At 38.9% G+C, this 16350-nt stretch overlaps 2 protein-coding genes across 4 annotated transcripts in view; both read left to right on the top strand.

The window, feature by feature from the left end:
- Positions 1-16350, top strand: part of Cdc6 (Cell division cycle 6) — a 324753-nt gene that overhangs the window by 271196 nt on the left and 37207 nt on the right. The gene's annotated exons all lie outside the window — the stretch shown is intronic.
- LOC135709550 (putative ferric-chelate reductase 1 homolog) overlaps positions 1-16350 on the top strand; it is a 135022-nt gene that overhangs the window by 117186 nt on the left and 1486 nt on the right. For all 3 annotated transcript variants that reach the window (XM_065231958.1, XM_065231946.1, XM_065231953.1), the window contains exons 3-7: positions 2180-2797; positions 2865-3018; positions 3080-3385; positions 3443-3669; positions 3732-4088. In XM_065231958.1, the coding sequence (XP_065088030.1) occupies positions 2192-2797; positions 2865-3018; positions 3080-3385; positions 3443-3669; positions 3732-4088 (1650 nt within the window). In that variant the 5' untranslated portion in view covers positions 2180-2191. The remainder of the gene's footprint in view (positions 1-2179; positions 2798-2864; positions 3019-3079; positions 3386-3442; positions 3670-3731; positions 4089-16350) is intronic.

Here is a 16350-nt window from a genome sequence, read left to right as displayed (position 1 = left end):
TTTGATAACCTATATAAGTTCTCATTTATGTAGGGGGGAATACTCCTACTTGTAGCACTTCGTATCCCGCCTCATTCACAAACCGCTTATACCGTTGCTTTTAATAGTTCAGTGGCTTATGGGCATTGTTTTTGCTTACTTTATCGGTCTCTGGAGTCACCACGTCCATATTTACGTCCTCTTCATCCAGCACCGCTAACACTTCATCTGTTGCCTTACTCTGCTGTCCAACGATGTACCTTCAGCCACTGCCACACCAGTGTATCTACGACTATCGTATATGCTATCGCTCTGTTCTTTGTCCTGGTCTAGCCTTCCGAGCTGCTTACGAACCACTTGCGTTCGGGATTCATCCCGTGTAAGGAGCGTAAGAAGAATTGATTTTTATGTCCATCATACAATTATCGAAATTAAGCGAGGAGGGTTAGTCATGTATACACTTTGCATATTCTCCAGTGGTAAATCTTACACACGCACACAGAGTTGGAAAAGTTTGCGAAATCTCCCGATATTCGCTTGGCTTATTAGTACCTGCCGATGGAAGACCAACGCTTAAACATATGTATAAAGTTAAATTGCTTAAAACTGATTACAGTAGACAATTCACTGAAATGAACTTTTTGCGGTACAATGCAAGTGAGGCAGAATCCCCTTATTTTTCATTCGGGAATTATTACTGTACATTTGACCAACGGAATTTCTCTTCTGCAAGAGCTGATTGAGATATTTATGAGAATATATTGAACGTAATTCCCAGCATAGGACATGTGTGCCTCCACTTTCCACCTACATATAATGCCAATGCATGCAGAATTTATTGTTGTGCGTGATTATTTTTTTTTCTCTTCCGCAATCCTATAAGTTGCTTCCATCTGAATGGGATTCGCATCCAAATATTTCACTACATTTTCAGTTTTAAGATTGGCATTACGCTTCTATTTGGAATTCGAAACAAATTCCCGACCAGCAATAGAAAATAAATCATCAGCTTTTGCAAACCTATCTTGTAATGCCAATTTCTCACAAACCGAAGCTCACCCACGCAAACCAACCACATCATCGGGTAGGGAAACATTCTGTGTTCTTAATTTTCATGGGCAAGCTTCGGCTCGTGGGTGAAGGGTATTACATATTTGTTTACAATATGTGATGTGCCTGTTTATATTGATGGTCGGGAATTGCATTCTTCACTTCTACGGACATCTCGATTTTTTTCAACGCAAAAAACATTGCGGCTGAGCAATAGCTTGTATCGAGTCTTAAAATTGTCAATAACGTGATAGGAAGATCAACGCAAATAAATTTTGCAGATCTGGCATCGCTTCAATTGAGAGTGAACTGAGAGGCTCAGAGGAATATTCGGCATGTTAGATTGAATGATGTTCAAGATTCTGGATCCAAGACAAAAATAGAAGGATTTGGGTTTTCTAATCTTTTGAAAATCATTAAGAATGGTGTTATAGGCAATAATTTAAATACTGGGCTTAGATACTAATACTTTTTGGTTTATAAGATATCAGAATTTCAATCCATTCGGACTAGTGCAATTCAGTCTCCAATTGTATTTGGCCTATTGACAAATAAAAACAATGCTCCTCACTCTAGCAATTTTGAGACACCACGTGCTAGACGGACGCTACTAGAGTTCCAAGAATAACTGAAGTCATGCTTGGCATACACAATTTTGCTCACGAACTGCTCATTTGCTAATAACTTGCACAGAGTTGACGAAACATAGTTCATAGTAGTTGGCATGAACATATCATTCTTGAATAATTTTTAAAATAGGTCCTATCTACATTGCTCGATTCTCATAATTGATTTTCGTTTTGGATGACCATGGCCTAACAATCACTTTTCCTGCTATTTAAGCCACATATTTTCATAAAACAAGGTACATATAACCAAGCACCCAAAAATTCTGTAGTTGCTACTGAGTTATGAACGAAAGCGAGAGTCGATTAAGAGAATATATCAATGTAGAGGATCTATTAAAAAGTGATGTGAAAGTTATGGAAGTGCAAGTTGGGGGCAAGCATACCGTTTATGTTGGGACGTTGTTACGAAGAAGATTAAAAACAAATTATACGTATTACAATCAAATAGGACTTTCTACTGCAATATTCTAACCCACATATCCTCACTAATCAACACTCTTCTCCCTTACCCCCGTTTACAGACGTGACCCAAGATGAAGCCCCTGCTGAGCATAGCCCTAGTGCTCAGCGTACTGATCGGTCCCATCATCACACTGCCAAATGGTGCTCCGGTGAGCGTGTGCAACACGATGCTTCCATTCCACGGAGGTGGCATTCCTCCACTGACGACCACTTCACCATTCCGGATAACACCGGTCACATCGGTGGTCGGTAGCGGCCAGGAGCTGCAGGTCGAAATCGAATCCTTCCCCGCCAATGTTGTGTTCAAGGGCTTCATGATTCAGGCCCGCAATCGTTTCCCACCGAATGAAGTGCTCGGCCAGTTCGAGTTGACTGACGAGAGTGCCGTCAAACTGATCAACTGCGGCGGAGAAGCTAATACCGCCACCCACACGAACACGCAGACCAAAAAGGATCTGGCTCTGGAGTGGATCGCTCCGGCCGGCTTCAAGGGGGAAGTTGTGTTCAACGCAACCATTGCTCAGGATTATGATAAGTTTTGGGTCGGGATTGAATCTACGCCGGTTAAGGTAGTAGAAAGCGGCCAAAGTCCTCCATCTGTGGTGGGAATCTCCACAACGAGACAACCTCCAACAACTACCACTGTGCCACCGTATGTTGCACCCAAGGCTGTTTCGGTAATGCTTAAATGCTTGTGACCAAACATATAGTTGAGGTAATCATTTATTCATTGTATTTCCGTAGGCTGACACTACCGACCCAATCTACCAAGGCTGTGGCGAAAACAAGGGCTGCTTCGGATTCCCGGAGGGATGTGTAGAAACCCGTAACTGCCGTGCAGTTGTCGCCACCGTTGTGGAGGGCGAGCGATATATTTTTGAAATGAAATCTGGTTTCAGTAAGTTTGGGATAAGCTAATATTTTCAGGATTTAAATTTCACAACCTAAATCAATTGTAGATCGTCCAGCGTACGTTGCCGTAGGTTTATCCAACGATGCAAAAATGGGAGACGATTCAGTTATTGAATGTGTCCCCGAGCAGGGAACCGTTAATGCCTATGCTTCCTGGACGTTCGCCGGTCCATATGGTGTATCTCGCCAGGGTATTGCTCAGAACTTTTTCCGATTGCTGGAGAAATCTTACGTTGATGGCATGATCCATTGTAAGGTTGAACGTGACGCCGTTTCTACCGTGAAGGGACAGAAATTCGATATGATCAATGAAAAGTATCATTTGCTGCTGGCTACGGGATCTCAAGCTGATTGTAAGTGAAACTCCGATAATGATAGTATATTCAATACACAACTTTCAAACATTTCAGCGACTCACGTGTCCTATCACGATATCGGTCGTCACGTATCGGGAGCTCCACTAGCTTTGGCAGAAGTCGGTCCAGTACAGGGAATGTCCAAACTGCTGCTACGTCTGCATGGAGCTTTCATGTTGACCGCATGGATCGGCACGGCCTCGCTGGGAATTCTCTTAGCTCGCTACTTCCGTCAAACCTGGGTCGGCAGCCAGCTGTGCGGAAAGGATCAATGGTTTGCTGTGAGTTCAATTCGCTCAAAACGAAATATCTCACAGACATTAATGGTTCCATCTTATTTCAGTGGCACAGATTCCTGATGGTTCTGACCTGGGTGCTGACCATGGCTGGATTTGTTATCATTTTCGTGGAAATTGGAGGCTGGTCTCAGGTTGATAACCCACATGCTATCCTGGGAATGGTAACTACAGTGCTGTGCTTCCTGCAACCGATCGGTGCCTTTTTCCGGCCACATCCCGGTACCAAGCGGCGGCCACTGTTCAACTGGCTGCACTGGCTGGTTGGAAACTTGGCTCACATCATCGCAATCGTTGCCATATTCTTCGCCGTTAAACTGCAGAAGGCTGAGCTTCCAGAATGGTTGGACTTCATTCTGGTGGCGTTCGTGGCATTCCACGTGTTTATGCATTTGATCTTCTCCGTGAGTACATTTGGTGATGGGTGATGTTTGGTGGCTTATACCGTTGATTCGTCGTACGTGTATAGATTAGAATTTGATTTGTTGTAGGCTTTGGGAAGCGATTAATTTCGTTTCTTTTCGATATGAATGGTTGTGGATTGTGTGTAGAGATGTTTTAGAAGCAAGTTTGTAGATCTTGTTTGGAATTTCGATACAGGTCGGACTCGATTATCGGTAATTGAATTTTGCCACTTCCATCACTGATTTATAGCAATTGACCATTCAATAATGCAAAGAAACACTACCATAGGACAAAGAAGACAATCCTCCATCTGTTGGTAATGTTGATTTGTATGATAGAGTTGTGGTTTGCGAGAAAATGATGATCAGAGTGACAAAGGTTAGTAATCGAAAATGAAGTCCATCCTGTATTGCACAATTTTTATCGATCAGTGTCTTTAACTGAAGCTTCTTTCAGTTAGCAGACTTTCCATTAAAAGACATTTCAGTTTAAAGTCTTTTAATTAGCGTTTGTTCAACTTACTTGAGTGACTTCAAGTTGCATGAAGCAACTAGCAGCATATTCAAATGAAATTATGTTTTTTTGCCCACTTTTAGACAGCGGTTCATCCTCACTCTGAACTAATTGAAATTTATTTTTTTGCTGAGTTTCGCGTTACGTTTTTAATGTTCCCGCAATTTTTAGCTTAGATTACTTTTCTGAGTGATGTGTAGTAACTCTAAAAATATATTAGCCACGTGACATGTTTGCTGAATCTCGGAAAATGTTTCGCTGAATCTCAGTAAGCAAATGAAGTTTTTGCTGAGATTTCTGTAAAGGTTGTTGCCGAACGTTCGGAAAATTATGGAAGAAAATGGAAGCCAAACTAGGTGCGAGGATTAGTTTTTTGCATATGAGATCACATTTAGTTTTTGAAACACAGAATTTGGAATTCTTTAAAATTGTCAGAGCTCCATTGCTTCCTGAAAAATTTAAATAAAAATGCGGTAGACTATTGTTATTAAAGGATCTTAATCAGGTTGAACATCAGAGTCTGCAAAAAATAATTAAGGGAATTTCAAGAAAATTTCGTGAATTTTTCAAAACTCAAAGGATTTATTTTGTGATATTCTTTTATGAAAGTGCTATAAAACATCTACGATTTGATCAGTTATCATATTGCTTTTGTTAAATCAATCTCGCTATAGAGCTGATTTCTTGCGTCCAGGTTCTAAACAACTGGACTATGCGTAATGTGCACAAAATGTTGAGTAACGCAGGCAACCAGAATGCACGTATATTCAAAGTTGTTTCTGTGATATACAAACATATATACAAACAATAAAATCGTATAGAATGCAAAAAAGGCTTATACCTACAAAAATGGATTTATTCTGTAATAACACATTCAATTTGAAAAGTCTTACGATGTAATCAGATTTAATTTGTGATACAGTACGATGGAAAAATGATTCATTGCATATAAGTCGGAAATTTGCATTCTATACGATTCAACTTAAACATAATGCGATGTATGTCGTACTTATATGCGATGTTGACTTAAACTGTAGTTATTTACGATACTGTCTGTACATTGTTATATGACTTCTGGTTGTTTGGTAAATCAGCGCTCACCGAGTCAATTTTATATTCTTTATCAATCTTTATTTTATTCCCATAAAATCTATAAGAACTCAGTATTAGGTTCACTATCAGTGAATCTATTTTTTTTTATTATTTCGATATTAAGCCCGATAAATTGGTTCGGATTAGCATTTCAATCGAAAAACAAAATATGCTGCTTAACTCTCGAGCATACACCTCATCACTGCCAATTATGACAAGTCCATTCCATAACACAAATCAGCAATCTGAGATCAACACATTTTGAACCATTTCTGAGTACTGAAAAATTATCACCGTCTTTGGTAATTTTAAACCAAAATCTTAACAATCGATGGTTCGGTCAAAACACGTTCAACTTTATTCATATGATCAGATCTTGTCATTTTAATGGATTTTTCGTTTTGTTATAGCTTTGAAATTTTTTAATTGAATGGCATATACTTTACCGGACATTTTAAGTTGTTAAGGTTTTGATAAAAAAAACCGGTGTCGTTAATAATTTCATAGTGTGTGGTGACTTGGCATGGATTTTCGGCCCGTGATTAAATTTCGAGAGAATCAAACAAAAGTTGGGTAAAGAAGAGTTGCATTATAGCACACCATCGCCTTTCGGTAACGTGGAGCTTTAGGTAGCGATAAGTGTTGCTAGAACTATTCCACATTATATGTGGAATGCTCCACATTAAATGTGGAATGCTCCACATTATATGTGGAACGCTCCACATTATATGTGGAATTGCTTGTTGATTTGAGGAAATACGTCAAGTTCCTTCACCCATCAAGTGAGCTAGGCAGAAGAGTGCACATTTGATTAGCATTGTCGCATCAATGACCCTTGGCTAAATTTAAACTTCTGGTCAATTTATACAATGCCATACTCTAACGGAACAATCAATATATCCTCTTCAGAAGTTTCTCTGCATAATAAGTTATTTCACCAAAGCTTTTTTTTTCTTTCAACCAGGCAAAGACAATCATTTACCTTCATTTCGTGCATTTCATTTGCCTTTAACTTTTTTCGTCAGCAGAATTCCGTTAAATCATATATGAAGCTTTGCAGGCTTTGATATTAACTACATCCTTTGTGAATAACTCAAATCTATATTTCTCATGCATGATGAACAGGAGCGTGCAGATTTTGTAACTGTTTTCAGTGAATGTAATTTACATTCACTAAAAAAACAGTGGTTCGTTCAGTTTCACTCTGGTTTTTCATGCATATTTGAGATATTTACAAAAGTTGTAGTTTCTAATCTAATCTAACACCAACACAGCCTGTTCTTGAAAGCATCCTGGAAAAAGATGGATTTACTTCCATAATTTTTCTTTTCCATTTGATATATGTTTTACATCAAAGATGCGTAACACATACCAAGCCGGCCAGGCCTACTGTGCAGTGTTTAAGGGGCAAGATGATTCAGTAAACACCGGGCCTGTTTAAGTTGAAGATTTAAACACGATGCTTCAGAATCCAATAAATGGATTAAACGTGGACATCTCGTACCGTACATTCCGTTTTTGGTAATTATATGATTGGTTGATCGTTGAAAGCATCTAGGCTAGAAAGTAGTGAGTAATGCTCCGTTTTCCTTGGAAGATTGGGATATGACATGACATGACACTAACTCTCGTCTTAGCCTTTTATGATTTATAGTTATAGTGCCATTACTCACTTTCTGAAAAGAGAAGACGGAAAGGAAAAGGGCAAAAGAACATAAACGATACACTGAAGTCGCTTTTTACGCGGTTTTTTTACACGTTTTTTCGCGGATTCCGGAATTCACGCGGTTTTTCTTTTACGCGGATTTCGGAATTTACGGGTATTCACTAGAGTCGCTTTTTACGTGGATTTTTTACACGGTTTTTTTATGCGGATTTTGTAATTTAGGCACGTATCCCCCGCGTAAAAAGCGGCTCCAGTGTATTTATTTATCAGGAGTATAGGGTAGAGCGCTACTTCGTCGTAATCGCCCATTTCCGTTCTATCGATCAGAAAAGATCAATAGGGTAGAGAACTACTTCGGCCTAATCGCCCATTTTGAGCCTATCGAGCAGAAAACTTCAAATAAATCCATGATTTCAGAGTTAACAAGTCAATTATGCGTTTGGTACGGTACTTTAGTTAATAAGCTACCGAACGAAGTCAATGAGAACGCGTGATATGAAGGTTTGCATCCATTATTCCCAAAAACAAAAGAAGCGCTACGATCGAATCAATTTTTATCTTCATCTGATAGGCCGAAGTGAATTCAATTGCGTTTCAAAGGCGTTTCAATGCGTTAGGCCGAGTTTAGAATTCGTAGGCCGAGTTTGGCGTCAAGAAGCAGTGTTAGATTTTTGACAATATCTCAACGATTGGTTTCTCTTTATCAAATCTTACGGTACAAGTCAATATTCCATTTTTTGTTTAAGCTCGTTCAGAAAAGAGAGGTTAAGCGCGGGTTGTACTTAATAGGACGGAAATTAGATCAAAAACCCTACATGCTAAAAATTCTTAACGAGGATGGCCACTACCCTAGTCCTGTCACTACTAACAAGGACTAAAATGTGTTCCTTTGGTTACTGAAAAATTTTGTTCCACTCGTTTGAAGTTGTCAGTGCTAGACAGTGGTAGATCTCATACCAGCAACGCACCACAAAAATGTCATCTACCAGCGTTACTGGTTTTATTTACAAAAGTTGTAGCTTATTACAAAACTTACAGGAGCTTTAAACATTATTTCACAGAAATCAGCTGATGAAAAATGTAAGAGGCAAATTAATGTCAATGATTGCACTAAATAAATTTAAATGATGTTTTATGCCTGCTCCCAACTTTATATTTCATATACAGTGGCATTTCGGTTTTATTATGATTCATTTTTTTCACACTCGGTTGATATCACTCTCGGATTTATCACTAAATAATTAATTTGAATACATTTATTTATCATTTATTTTATGGACCACATATGTACATAAAACAAACCTATATTACGAATGCATTGCAGGGAATCAAAATCTACGATTTAGATAAAGATAATGTCATTCTAATTTTGTTTACATTCATGATCAGTACAAACTCAAAAATCACAACGGACAGTTCTGGAAATGATAATGCGATTATCATTTGTGTTACAGATCACGATCATATGAAATAGCGATCATCTCCGATCATCATCGTCAGCTGTCATTACTGAAAATTCCCCATATAAGACAATACAAATCAAATACCCTTATATATGGATATTTCCGGAACGGAGATGACGTATAGAGATCGAAAATCGATGCCCGACACTATTTTGAAATCAAAGATGGTGGCCATCGTTTTTAGAAAAATTTTCTAGTACCATGCAATAAGGGTATGTATATCTGAAACAGGGGTAACGGGGAATCGAAATCAATTCAGATAAAGATAATGTCATTCTCATTTTGGGTATTGCGGGTTGCTTTGGTTTTTAGACTGATGTGAAAATATTTGATAGTTGAAAACATATGTTCACACATCAAAGTACAAAGAGAATAGCAGGTAAACAAACTGATTATTCGATACGCCACTCTAGAATGCGCCCTCGCTACATGAAATTGCAGCATCGAAATGAACCAATGTATGCTGAAAACGGTGTGAACATTTTGTGGTGTGACAAAATTATTCAGCTGGGAATCTCATTAACCATTTAATTCGAGCAGTTGAAAATGACGTTCCCTACCACTCGAACTTCGAAATAACACAATATTTTGAGGGTTTTTCTTCTAGAACCACGAGAAAAGTAGCCAAAAGTATTGCGTTTCATAGTAAAATAGTCATTTGTTAGCCCAATTTTGTGAAATCGCTGGTAGAAAGTCACGGTAAAACTGCTTGACAAAGTGGTCCATTGGGGGCAAAATATGCAATACACTCATGATGATGATGATGATGATGGTCCCATCGATCATCATCAACAACTGTCGTCACCGGCGCCGGTGGGATTGTAGGCGCCGCCGGGATGTTCTGAGGCATAACATCTCTGGGAAGAAAAGCCGTTGGTCCCCGGTTCATGAGTTGATGGGTTGATAGAGCACAGATAAACAGACACAACACTCGCAAGTTGTTCATCGAACAAGCATATAACGGTCAATTTAAAAGTATCGATGTTTTACAGTGAGAAATATTCAATGTGTTATGTTTGTTTGTCTGTGGGTAGAGGGTCCAGGTGCGGGAGCTGTCTCCCTGGCGTCAGTAGCATTGGTTCTCAGCACACAAAACAAGATTGACGGAAAACAAATCAGGGAAAAAATTGTCGTCACCGAAAATTCCCCATGTAAGACATGAAAAATAATTTGAAAAAATATCTATAATATGGGTATTTTCGGAACGGGGATGACGTAAAGAAATTGAAAATCAATTTCCGCCGCCATTTTGAAATCCAAGATGGCTGCCATCGATTGCAAAAAACTGTCAAGTCTATTGCAGGGTATTTGACAGTTTTTCTGCAATCGATGGACGCCATCTTGGATTTCAAAATGGCGGCGGACATCGATTTTCAATATCTATACGTCATCCCCGTTCCGAAAATACCCATATAACAGGGATGACAAGGAGATGTAGAATTCAAGATTGGTTTAAGAAACAAACTGTATCCAAAATAGGGTATTTTTGAAACCGGAATAACGGGTAGATGTGGCAAATCGATGTCTGCCACCATGTTGACTAGTTTATAGACAGTTTTCTCTTAAGCGGTTGGTCGCCATCTTCGGTGCCAAAATGGCGGTAGACATCGATTATCGACATCTACACGTCATCCCGGTTCCAAAAATACCCGTATTGTAGGGTCTTTGATAGTTTTTCTTAAATCAATGGTTGCCATATTGGATGCCAAAATGGTGGCAGACATCGATTTTCGACATCCAAAAATCCGGTTCCAAAAATTCTCATACTGTAGGGTATTTGACAGTTTTCATGAAATCAATGGCCATCATCTTGGTTTTCAAAATGGCAGCGAACATCAATTTACAACATTGTGCATGTTCATCCCAGTTCGAAAATTACCCATATTGTAGAATGTTTGACAGGTGGTGCATATTTATTTTCGACATCAACGTGGCATCCCGGCTCCAATACTATCCGTATTGTAGGGTATTTGTCCTCCAGATCAACCAGAACGGTCCAAGATTTCGAGATGCATTGCACAGTTATTGTTATCATATCAGTGGATTATCGTTTTGGTTGCCGATCATGATGTGTAACACAAATGATAACCAATGATCTCAGATGTACACTGATCATGATTCCGTTTACTAGTGTCTATATCATCGGTAAGCATAGGGAGATAGGATTTCCCTGATTCCTTGATGCATTGTAAAACTTTGTTAGCGAATGTTTACGATGATTAATTAGTATTACACGCAATAAAGTTCTTTGATATTTCTGGTTTCACATAGAACTGGGTTGAGTGCTATTTATGTAACAGCACTCAGAGGTCAGTTTTTAATAATTCTATGTCTAGTCCCGCATGAAAAATCTTTGGTATACTTCAGGAAAGTGTATTAGCGTCTCTTTTATTTATGCATATTTTATTTATACATAATTATATGAAACGCATTTAGCGAACATAGCAACAATGGAAGATGTAATTGTTAACTGTCTTCATACCGAACTTGCAAAATACATGGCGACGCTGTGACACATCATGACTGTTCTGATTTCGAAGAGCGAGCTTGTTCATGGCAACGACACGCGTTTTGAAGGTTTGGTATTATGACTGTTAAATGTCTTTATACATGATTGAACTAGTATGATCGCTGGGAATACTAACGTATATGTGTGGTTAACTCGAATGGTCATTTCACACTTATGTCGCTGTTGAAGCAATTGAAAACATTTCAAATCAGTTTCTCTATTTGCAAATCTAGTTTAAATGTATTTATTAAATTATCTTATAGATAAATCATCAAGATCAATCCTTTGTAAGTGGTGGGTCTAACGCTATCGTTGACATTTTAGAATGCGCATTTTGCTCAATCAAGGGCACATATTCTTTGGCCTCTTTATTGTGCTTATATCTTATCTTTAAACAAAGACAACATGGTAAGAAGATTAACAATTCTTAAGCTTGCTTATGCAAATGCAAAAAAACAGGCAAAATCGATTTTTCATTTCCTTAAAGGTTCAACTTCAAGGCGAATTTGATAGTAGAGATGCCAACCTCATTGCGTATTTGTACATTTGTTATCTATTGCTACTCAGACGCAGCGCTACAGTATTTGTCGCTTAAATGTTGACAGAGTTGCCAGTCTTCTTGATATGCTGTCTTAGATTTAAGAAAAGTTAAAGAAATTGCTATTGCGGATTTTCGGACAATCCTGAATATATCATGATCCTGGGCTTATAAAATGTTACTGTCTTCGGTAAAATTGCACAGTAGGTCAATGGAGATAGCGAACAGTAGTACAGAATTTTCTCACTATGCGGCACTAATGTGCAAGTCAATTTCCTGTATAAAATATATCTTAAGATCTTTGCCATTTAGAATGCTTCCGTCTTCGGGAAACAGTTAATAAGTGTATTCAAATTAGTGGATTAGCTAGCTCAAAATTATCTCACTACGTGACACTAGTTACTTTTTAAATTTTTATGGCATTTCTGGAATGTTTAAAAACTACCGATTTTCCAGGTGTCAGCCTATAAAATTTGGTCCACTTAGAATTCGGACACTTGAAACCAGGTGTTTCTCGGGATTGATTTGACTTAAGAGAAATGTAATTTAGTCCAAATGAAGGTATTTTATTGCACTTTCATATTTTTTCATGTTTATTTTTAAATTACACCGACGGTGTTTGGTTGAACTCGGTGACTTTCTTTGGAATTCCCGCCATCATCTGCCGTACAGCGGCCAGATCATCAGTTTCCGGGCGAATTTATCGGCGAAAACAAACTTGAATTTGCTTGGGACATCACCCCTTGTTGTGGCCAGATAAAACTTTTGTCCGGGAACCTGCCTGAAATTCATCTTGACATAGGTTTCGTCGTCCATGAGAAGGCATCCTCTGTACTTCGTCAGAAGCCGGTCATACACCTTCCGGGCGCATGTTCTGGCCCCAAGATTCTGCTTCATCGCGTTTGGAGTCACGGAATGAACGGTACTCTGGTCGCAGACGGATCCTCCAGACGGTACTACGGTTGGCACCGTATTTGTGGAGACATCCCGATCGGAGAGTTCTGGGGGTTCTCTTGATCGACCTCAACACCTTACAGTTCAGCTGCCGATTCAATGTTCCAGCACGACGGTTGCTTTGAACCTTCCGGGCCACACTCTTGTGTTCACGGAAACGCTTGAGAACATCTCCCACAGTAGAAACGGCAATTTTCGCGATATTTTGAATTGATCACTTCGGGGTTTCGACGTGGGTGTGCAGGATCAATTTTCTTTTCTCGTCTTCCATCTAGTACAAGTTTTTTAATACTGCACGTATCGAGACGAAACTTTCACCACTGACACGGAGGGGGTAACTCTATCTACGAAGCCGGAAAGATTTTGTTTTGCTGTGGTTAGCTGCGAGAACACTGAGTAGGAGATTGATGACGATTCTGAAGATTTGCTAAAAAAGATGATGCACGGTGCAAGTAGATGCGAGATATGAAAGAAGATTTTTCGTTGATTGATTCGCTTCTGTGAGATTTTTCGAGCATCTAGAATTGCGATTTAGATGTGAAGCCCCCCTCGACTAAAACACGTGTACTTTCAAAACAAATCGCTGATCGGCTTTTTAAAAATGCACATCAGATCAAAACTATTTATTTTCACTAATAATTAGTGTAATGCTCGTGGTAGATGTAAGAATTATTCTTACATCTACCACGAACATTACACTTTCGATCGGAACACTTCAAAAATCAAACTACGATTGATTGCCCTCGAGAATTAAAACTAGTTTCCCACTTAACGTTAGACTGGGTTAATTCTGCATCAGAAATTCTGGTTCCATTCTGCTGTTGTCGCCAAGCTTGCAAATACTCATTTCAGCTAAAATAATGTTTTTCGGAATAATAAAACCAAAAGATGGTATGATGACAGGTTTTACTTGTAACTTACATAAAGAGGTTACAAAGTATGCGTTTGTAACATAAAACCTGTAAATTTTGCTTTCTATGAGTCACAATCAGCGATTTGCTGATCGCTGAGTGAGTGAGTGAGTGAGTGAGTGAGAGGGTGTGAAAAATCGCTGATTGTGACTCTCATGAAGTGAAATAAACAGGTTTAATATGTCAAACACATTCTTTGCAACCTCTTCTTGTATATTACCAATTCAAAATATGATCATAGTATCTAATTATTTCATAATTAAAAAAAAAAAACATTGTTTTAGCTGAAATGAGTATTTGCAACCTTGGTTGTCGCTGCTGCCGTCGCTGATGTCGTCGTCGTTGTTGTTTATGCTATCGGTGTGGTTTTGCTGCGTCAGGAGTACAATGCCCGTTGATGGAGTTATCGATGAGTCGCTGTGTTGCTAAATTGGAGTCGCTGTGGACGTCGGTCATTCATCTGTTGCTTTAGAGCCCCGTGTTCATGGAACTGCTACTTCAGGAATACCGCATCCGGTGTAGTTGTCGTCGATGTTCGGAAATGTCCATAACAACTCATCAAGAACCATTAGAGTTAGATAATTTATTCCTAAAGCAACATTGTTTCAAATGAGTTGTTGGACATGAAAATGATGTATTTTTTCAGTAAAAATTGATTTAAACAAAGTAGCTACTATATTGCTTTAGCAAAAATTTGCGCCAGCCTCAGTTACTTATTAAAAATTATACCATTATATCATACGTAAACCATTAGAGATAGATGGTCTATCTCGAATGACAAAAAAGTTTTTATTTAGTACTCATAAACCGTAAGGACTCCCTAATGTCTTGGACATTAAACAATAGCAATGAAAAAAAAAAACTTTCCTGAAGACACCATGTATGGGAATTTACGTATTCTTGGCAACCTAAGCAGCGATCATCTTTCTATAGGCTTTTTTCTCTAAGGAACGCACACATATGCAGTATTGGTTTGCTTACAATCTTTTGCTGCCAGCTGCTCTAACAATTTCAGTTGAAAGAATTGTCAAAAACTGGTTTGAAACGCTTTTACAATGCTCCAAACTTCTCTAGTGAGAGCGACTATTGTGGGCAACCTCTTTTTATTCGGCAACCTTTCTATTTGAGCTGCGTGTTAATCAGCTGTGCTTTCATCGGCAACTCGAAATCAGCAGCATTTTGTAGTGCGTGTGTTTCATTTCAAGTAAATCCTGCTTTTTCTCAGCGGTAAAAATATAATCAAATTGAAGCTGAAAGACTAAAGAATAGTTTGAATGCATTCAGCGAAGTGTTTTCTTCAGAAAATTCAGTGAAATTTGAGTTGCCGAAAATAGTCTGCCATGCCGAAGCCGTCATTTCCCCTACCTGAAACTAACCTAAACCTAAACTAATGGTCACAAACCATTTATTCCACCTAAATACGACTTCCGGATCATAGTGAGCTGTTATGATTAAAAATGCTGGGGAGGAAAGTAATCAGAGAGATGGCAGTTATGAATAAAGATTTTCACGTGAAGTTTTAGTGAAAATCCGAGGAAAATACATAGCCAATAGCTGTCAAACTTATTTTGACGGATATAATTTTCTACATATTTCAGCTTAGCCAGAGGAAAAGAATAAAGAACTTTATACGGTACCCGCGTCATTAATTTTTAGTCACTATAAGCCAATGTCATTTATACAAGGTCTGAGCCAAAGGGCTGATTGGTGTTAGGATAATGAGCAAATATTTAGTGGTGTTCGTATTCCATTGCAATGTTTATCTTTTAACACGAAACAGCTGTTTTTTTTTCCTTTGGTTTGTTTACCGTCGATCTTGTTTTCCGTGCTGAGCACCAATGCTACCGACGCGCCAGGAAGGCAGCTCCCACACCTGGACCCTACCTATCGACCCATCAACTCATGAACCGGGGACCAACGGCTTTACTTCCCTTCCGAAGGAAGGCGTGATCAGAGATGTTATGCCTCAGAACATCCCGGCGGCGCCGACTGGGATTGAACCCAGGCCTGCTGAGGTGAGAAGTAATCACGCTTACCACTACACCACCGGCGCCGTTAACGAAACAGCTGTTGGCAGCGACGTACACTGGAGTCGCTTTTTACGCGGTTTTTTTTTACACGGTTTTTTTTACGCGGTTTTTTACGCGGATTTCGGAATGTACGCGGTTTTTTTTTACGCGGGACGTATCACCCGCGTAAAAAGCGACTCCAGTGTATTTCTATCTGTTCGCAGTATGTTCAGCAATGTTTACAATATTTTTGCTTCTAACACCAGCAAGCTGCCTGTTGGCTCAGACCTTATATAAATGTCAGTGACCATAAGCGGCTTCCTTTTATAGTGTCTTTTATTTTTTTTTAGTTTGTATTCATTTTGTTTTATCCCTTATAGATGCGTAGCCAGCAACGCGTTAATTTTTGTACTCAGTCCGAAGTGAGTAAAATTACGCTTATTTGAAAAAGAAAGGTTTATGATATGACACTAAATTTTCTCAATACATGAAGTGTGATCTTATGCTACCTCACTGCACAAAAAGAAAGTACAAAAGCAGACCAGCAACTTACAGAGTGTTTGCTGTATTTGGTGGAGGATAGAGCGTAATTTGATGTTCTTAACA

The sequence above is a fragment of the Ochlerotatus camptorhynchus genome, unplaced genomic scaffold, assembly GCF_037179485.1.
Source record: "Ochlerotatus camptorhynchus isolate MF236.1 unplaced genomic scaffold, CSIRO-AGI_Acam_v1.1 ptg000035l, whole genome shotgun sequence".
In the NCBI taxonomy this organism is placed as follows: Eukaryota; Metazoa; Arthropoda; class Insecta; order Diptera; family Culicidae; genus Ochlerotatus; species Ochlerotatus camptorhynchus.
Note: the sequence above shows the minus strand (reverse complement) of the source record. Positions and strands in the feature narration are given on the sequence as shown.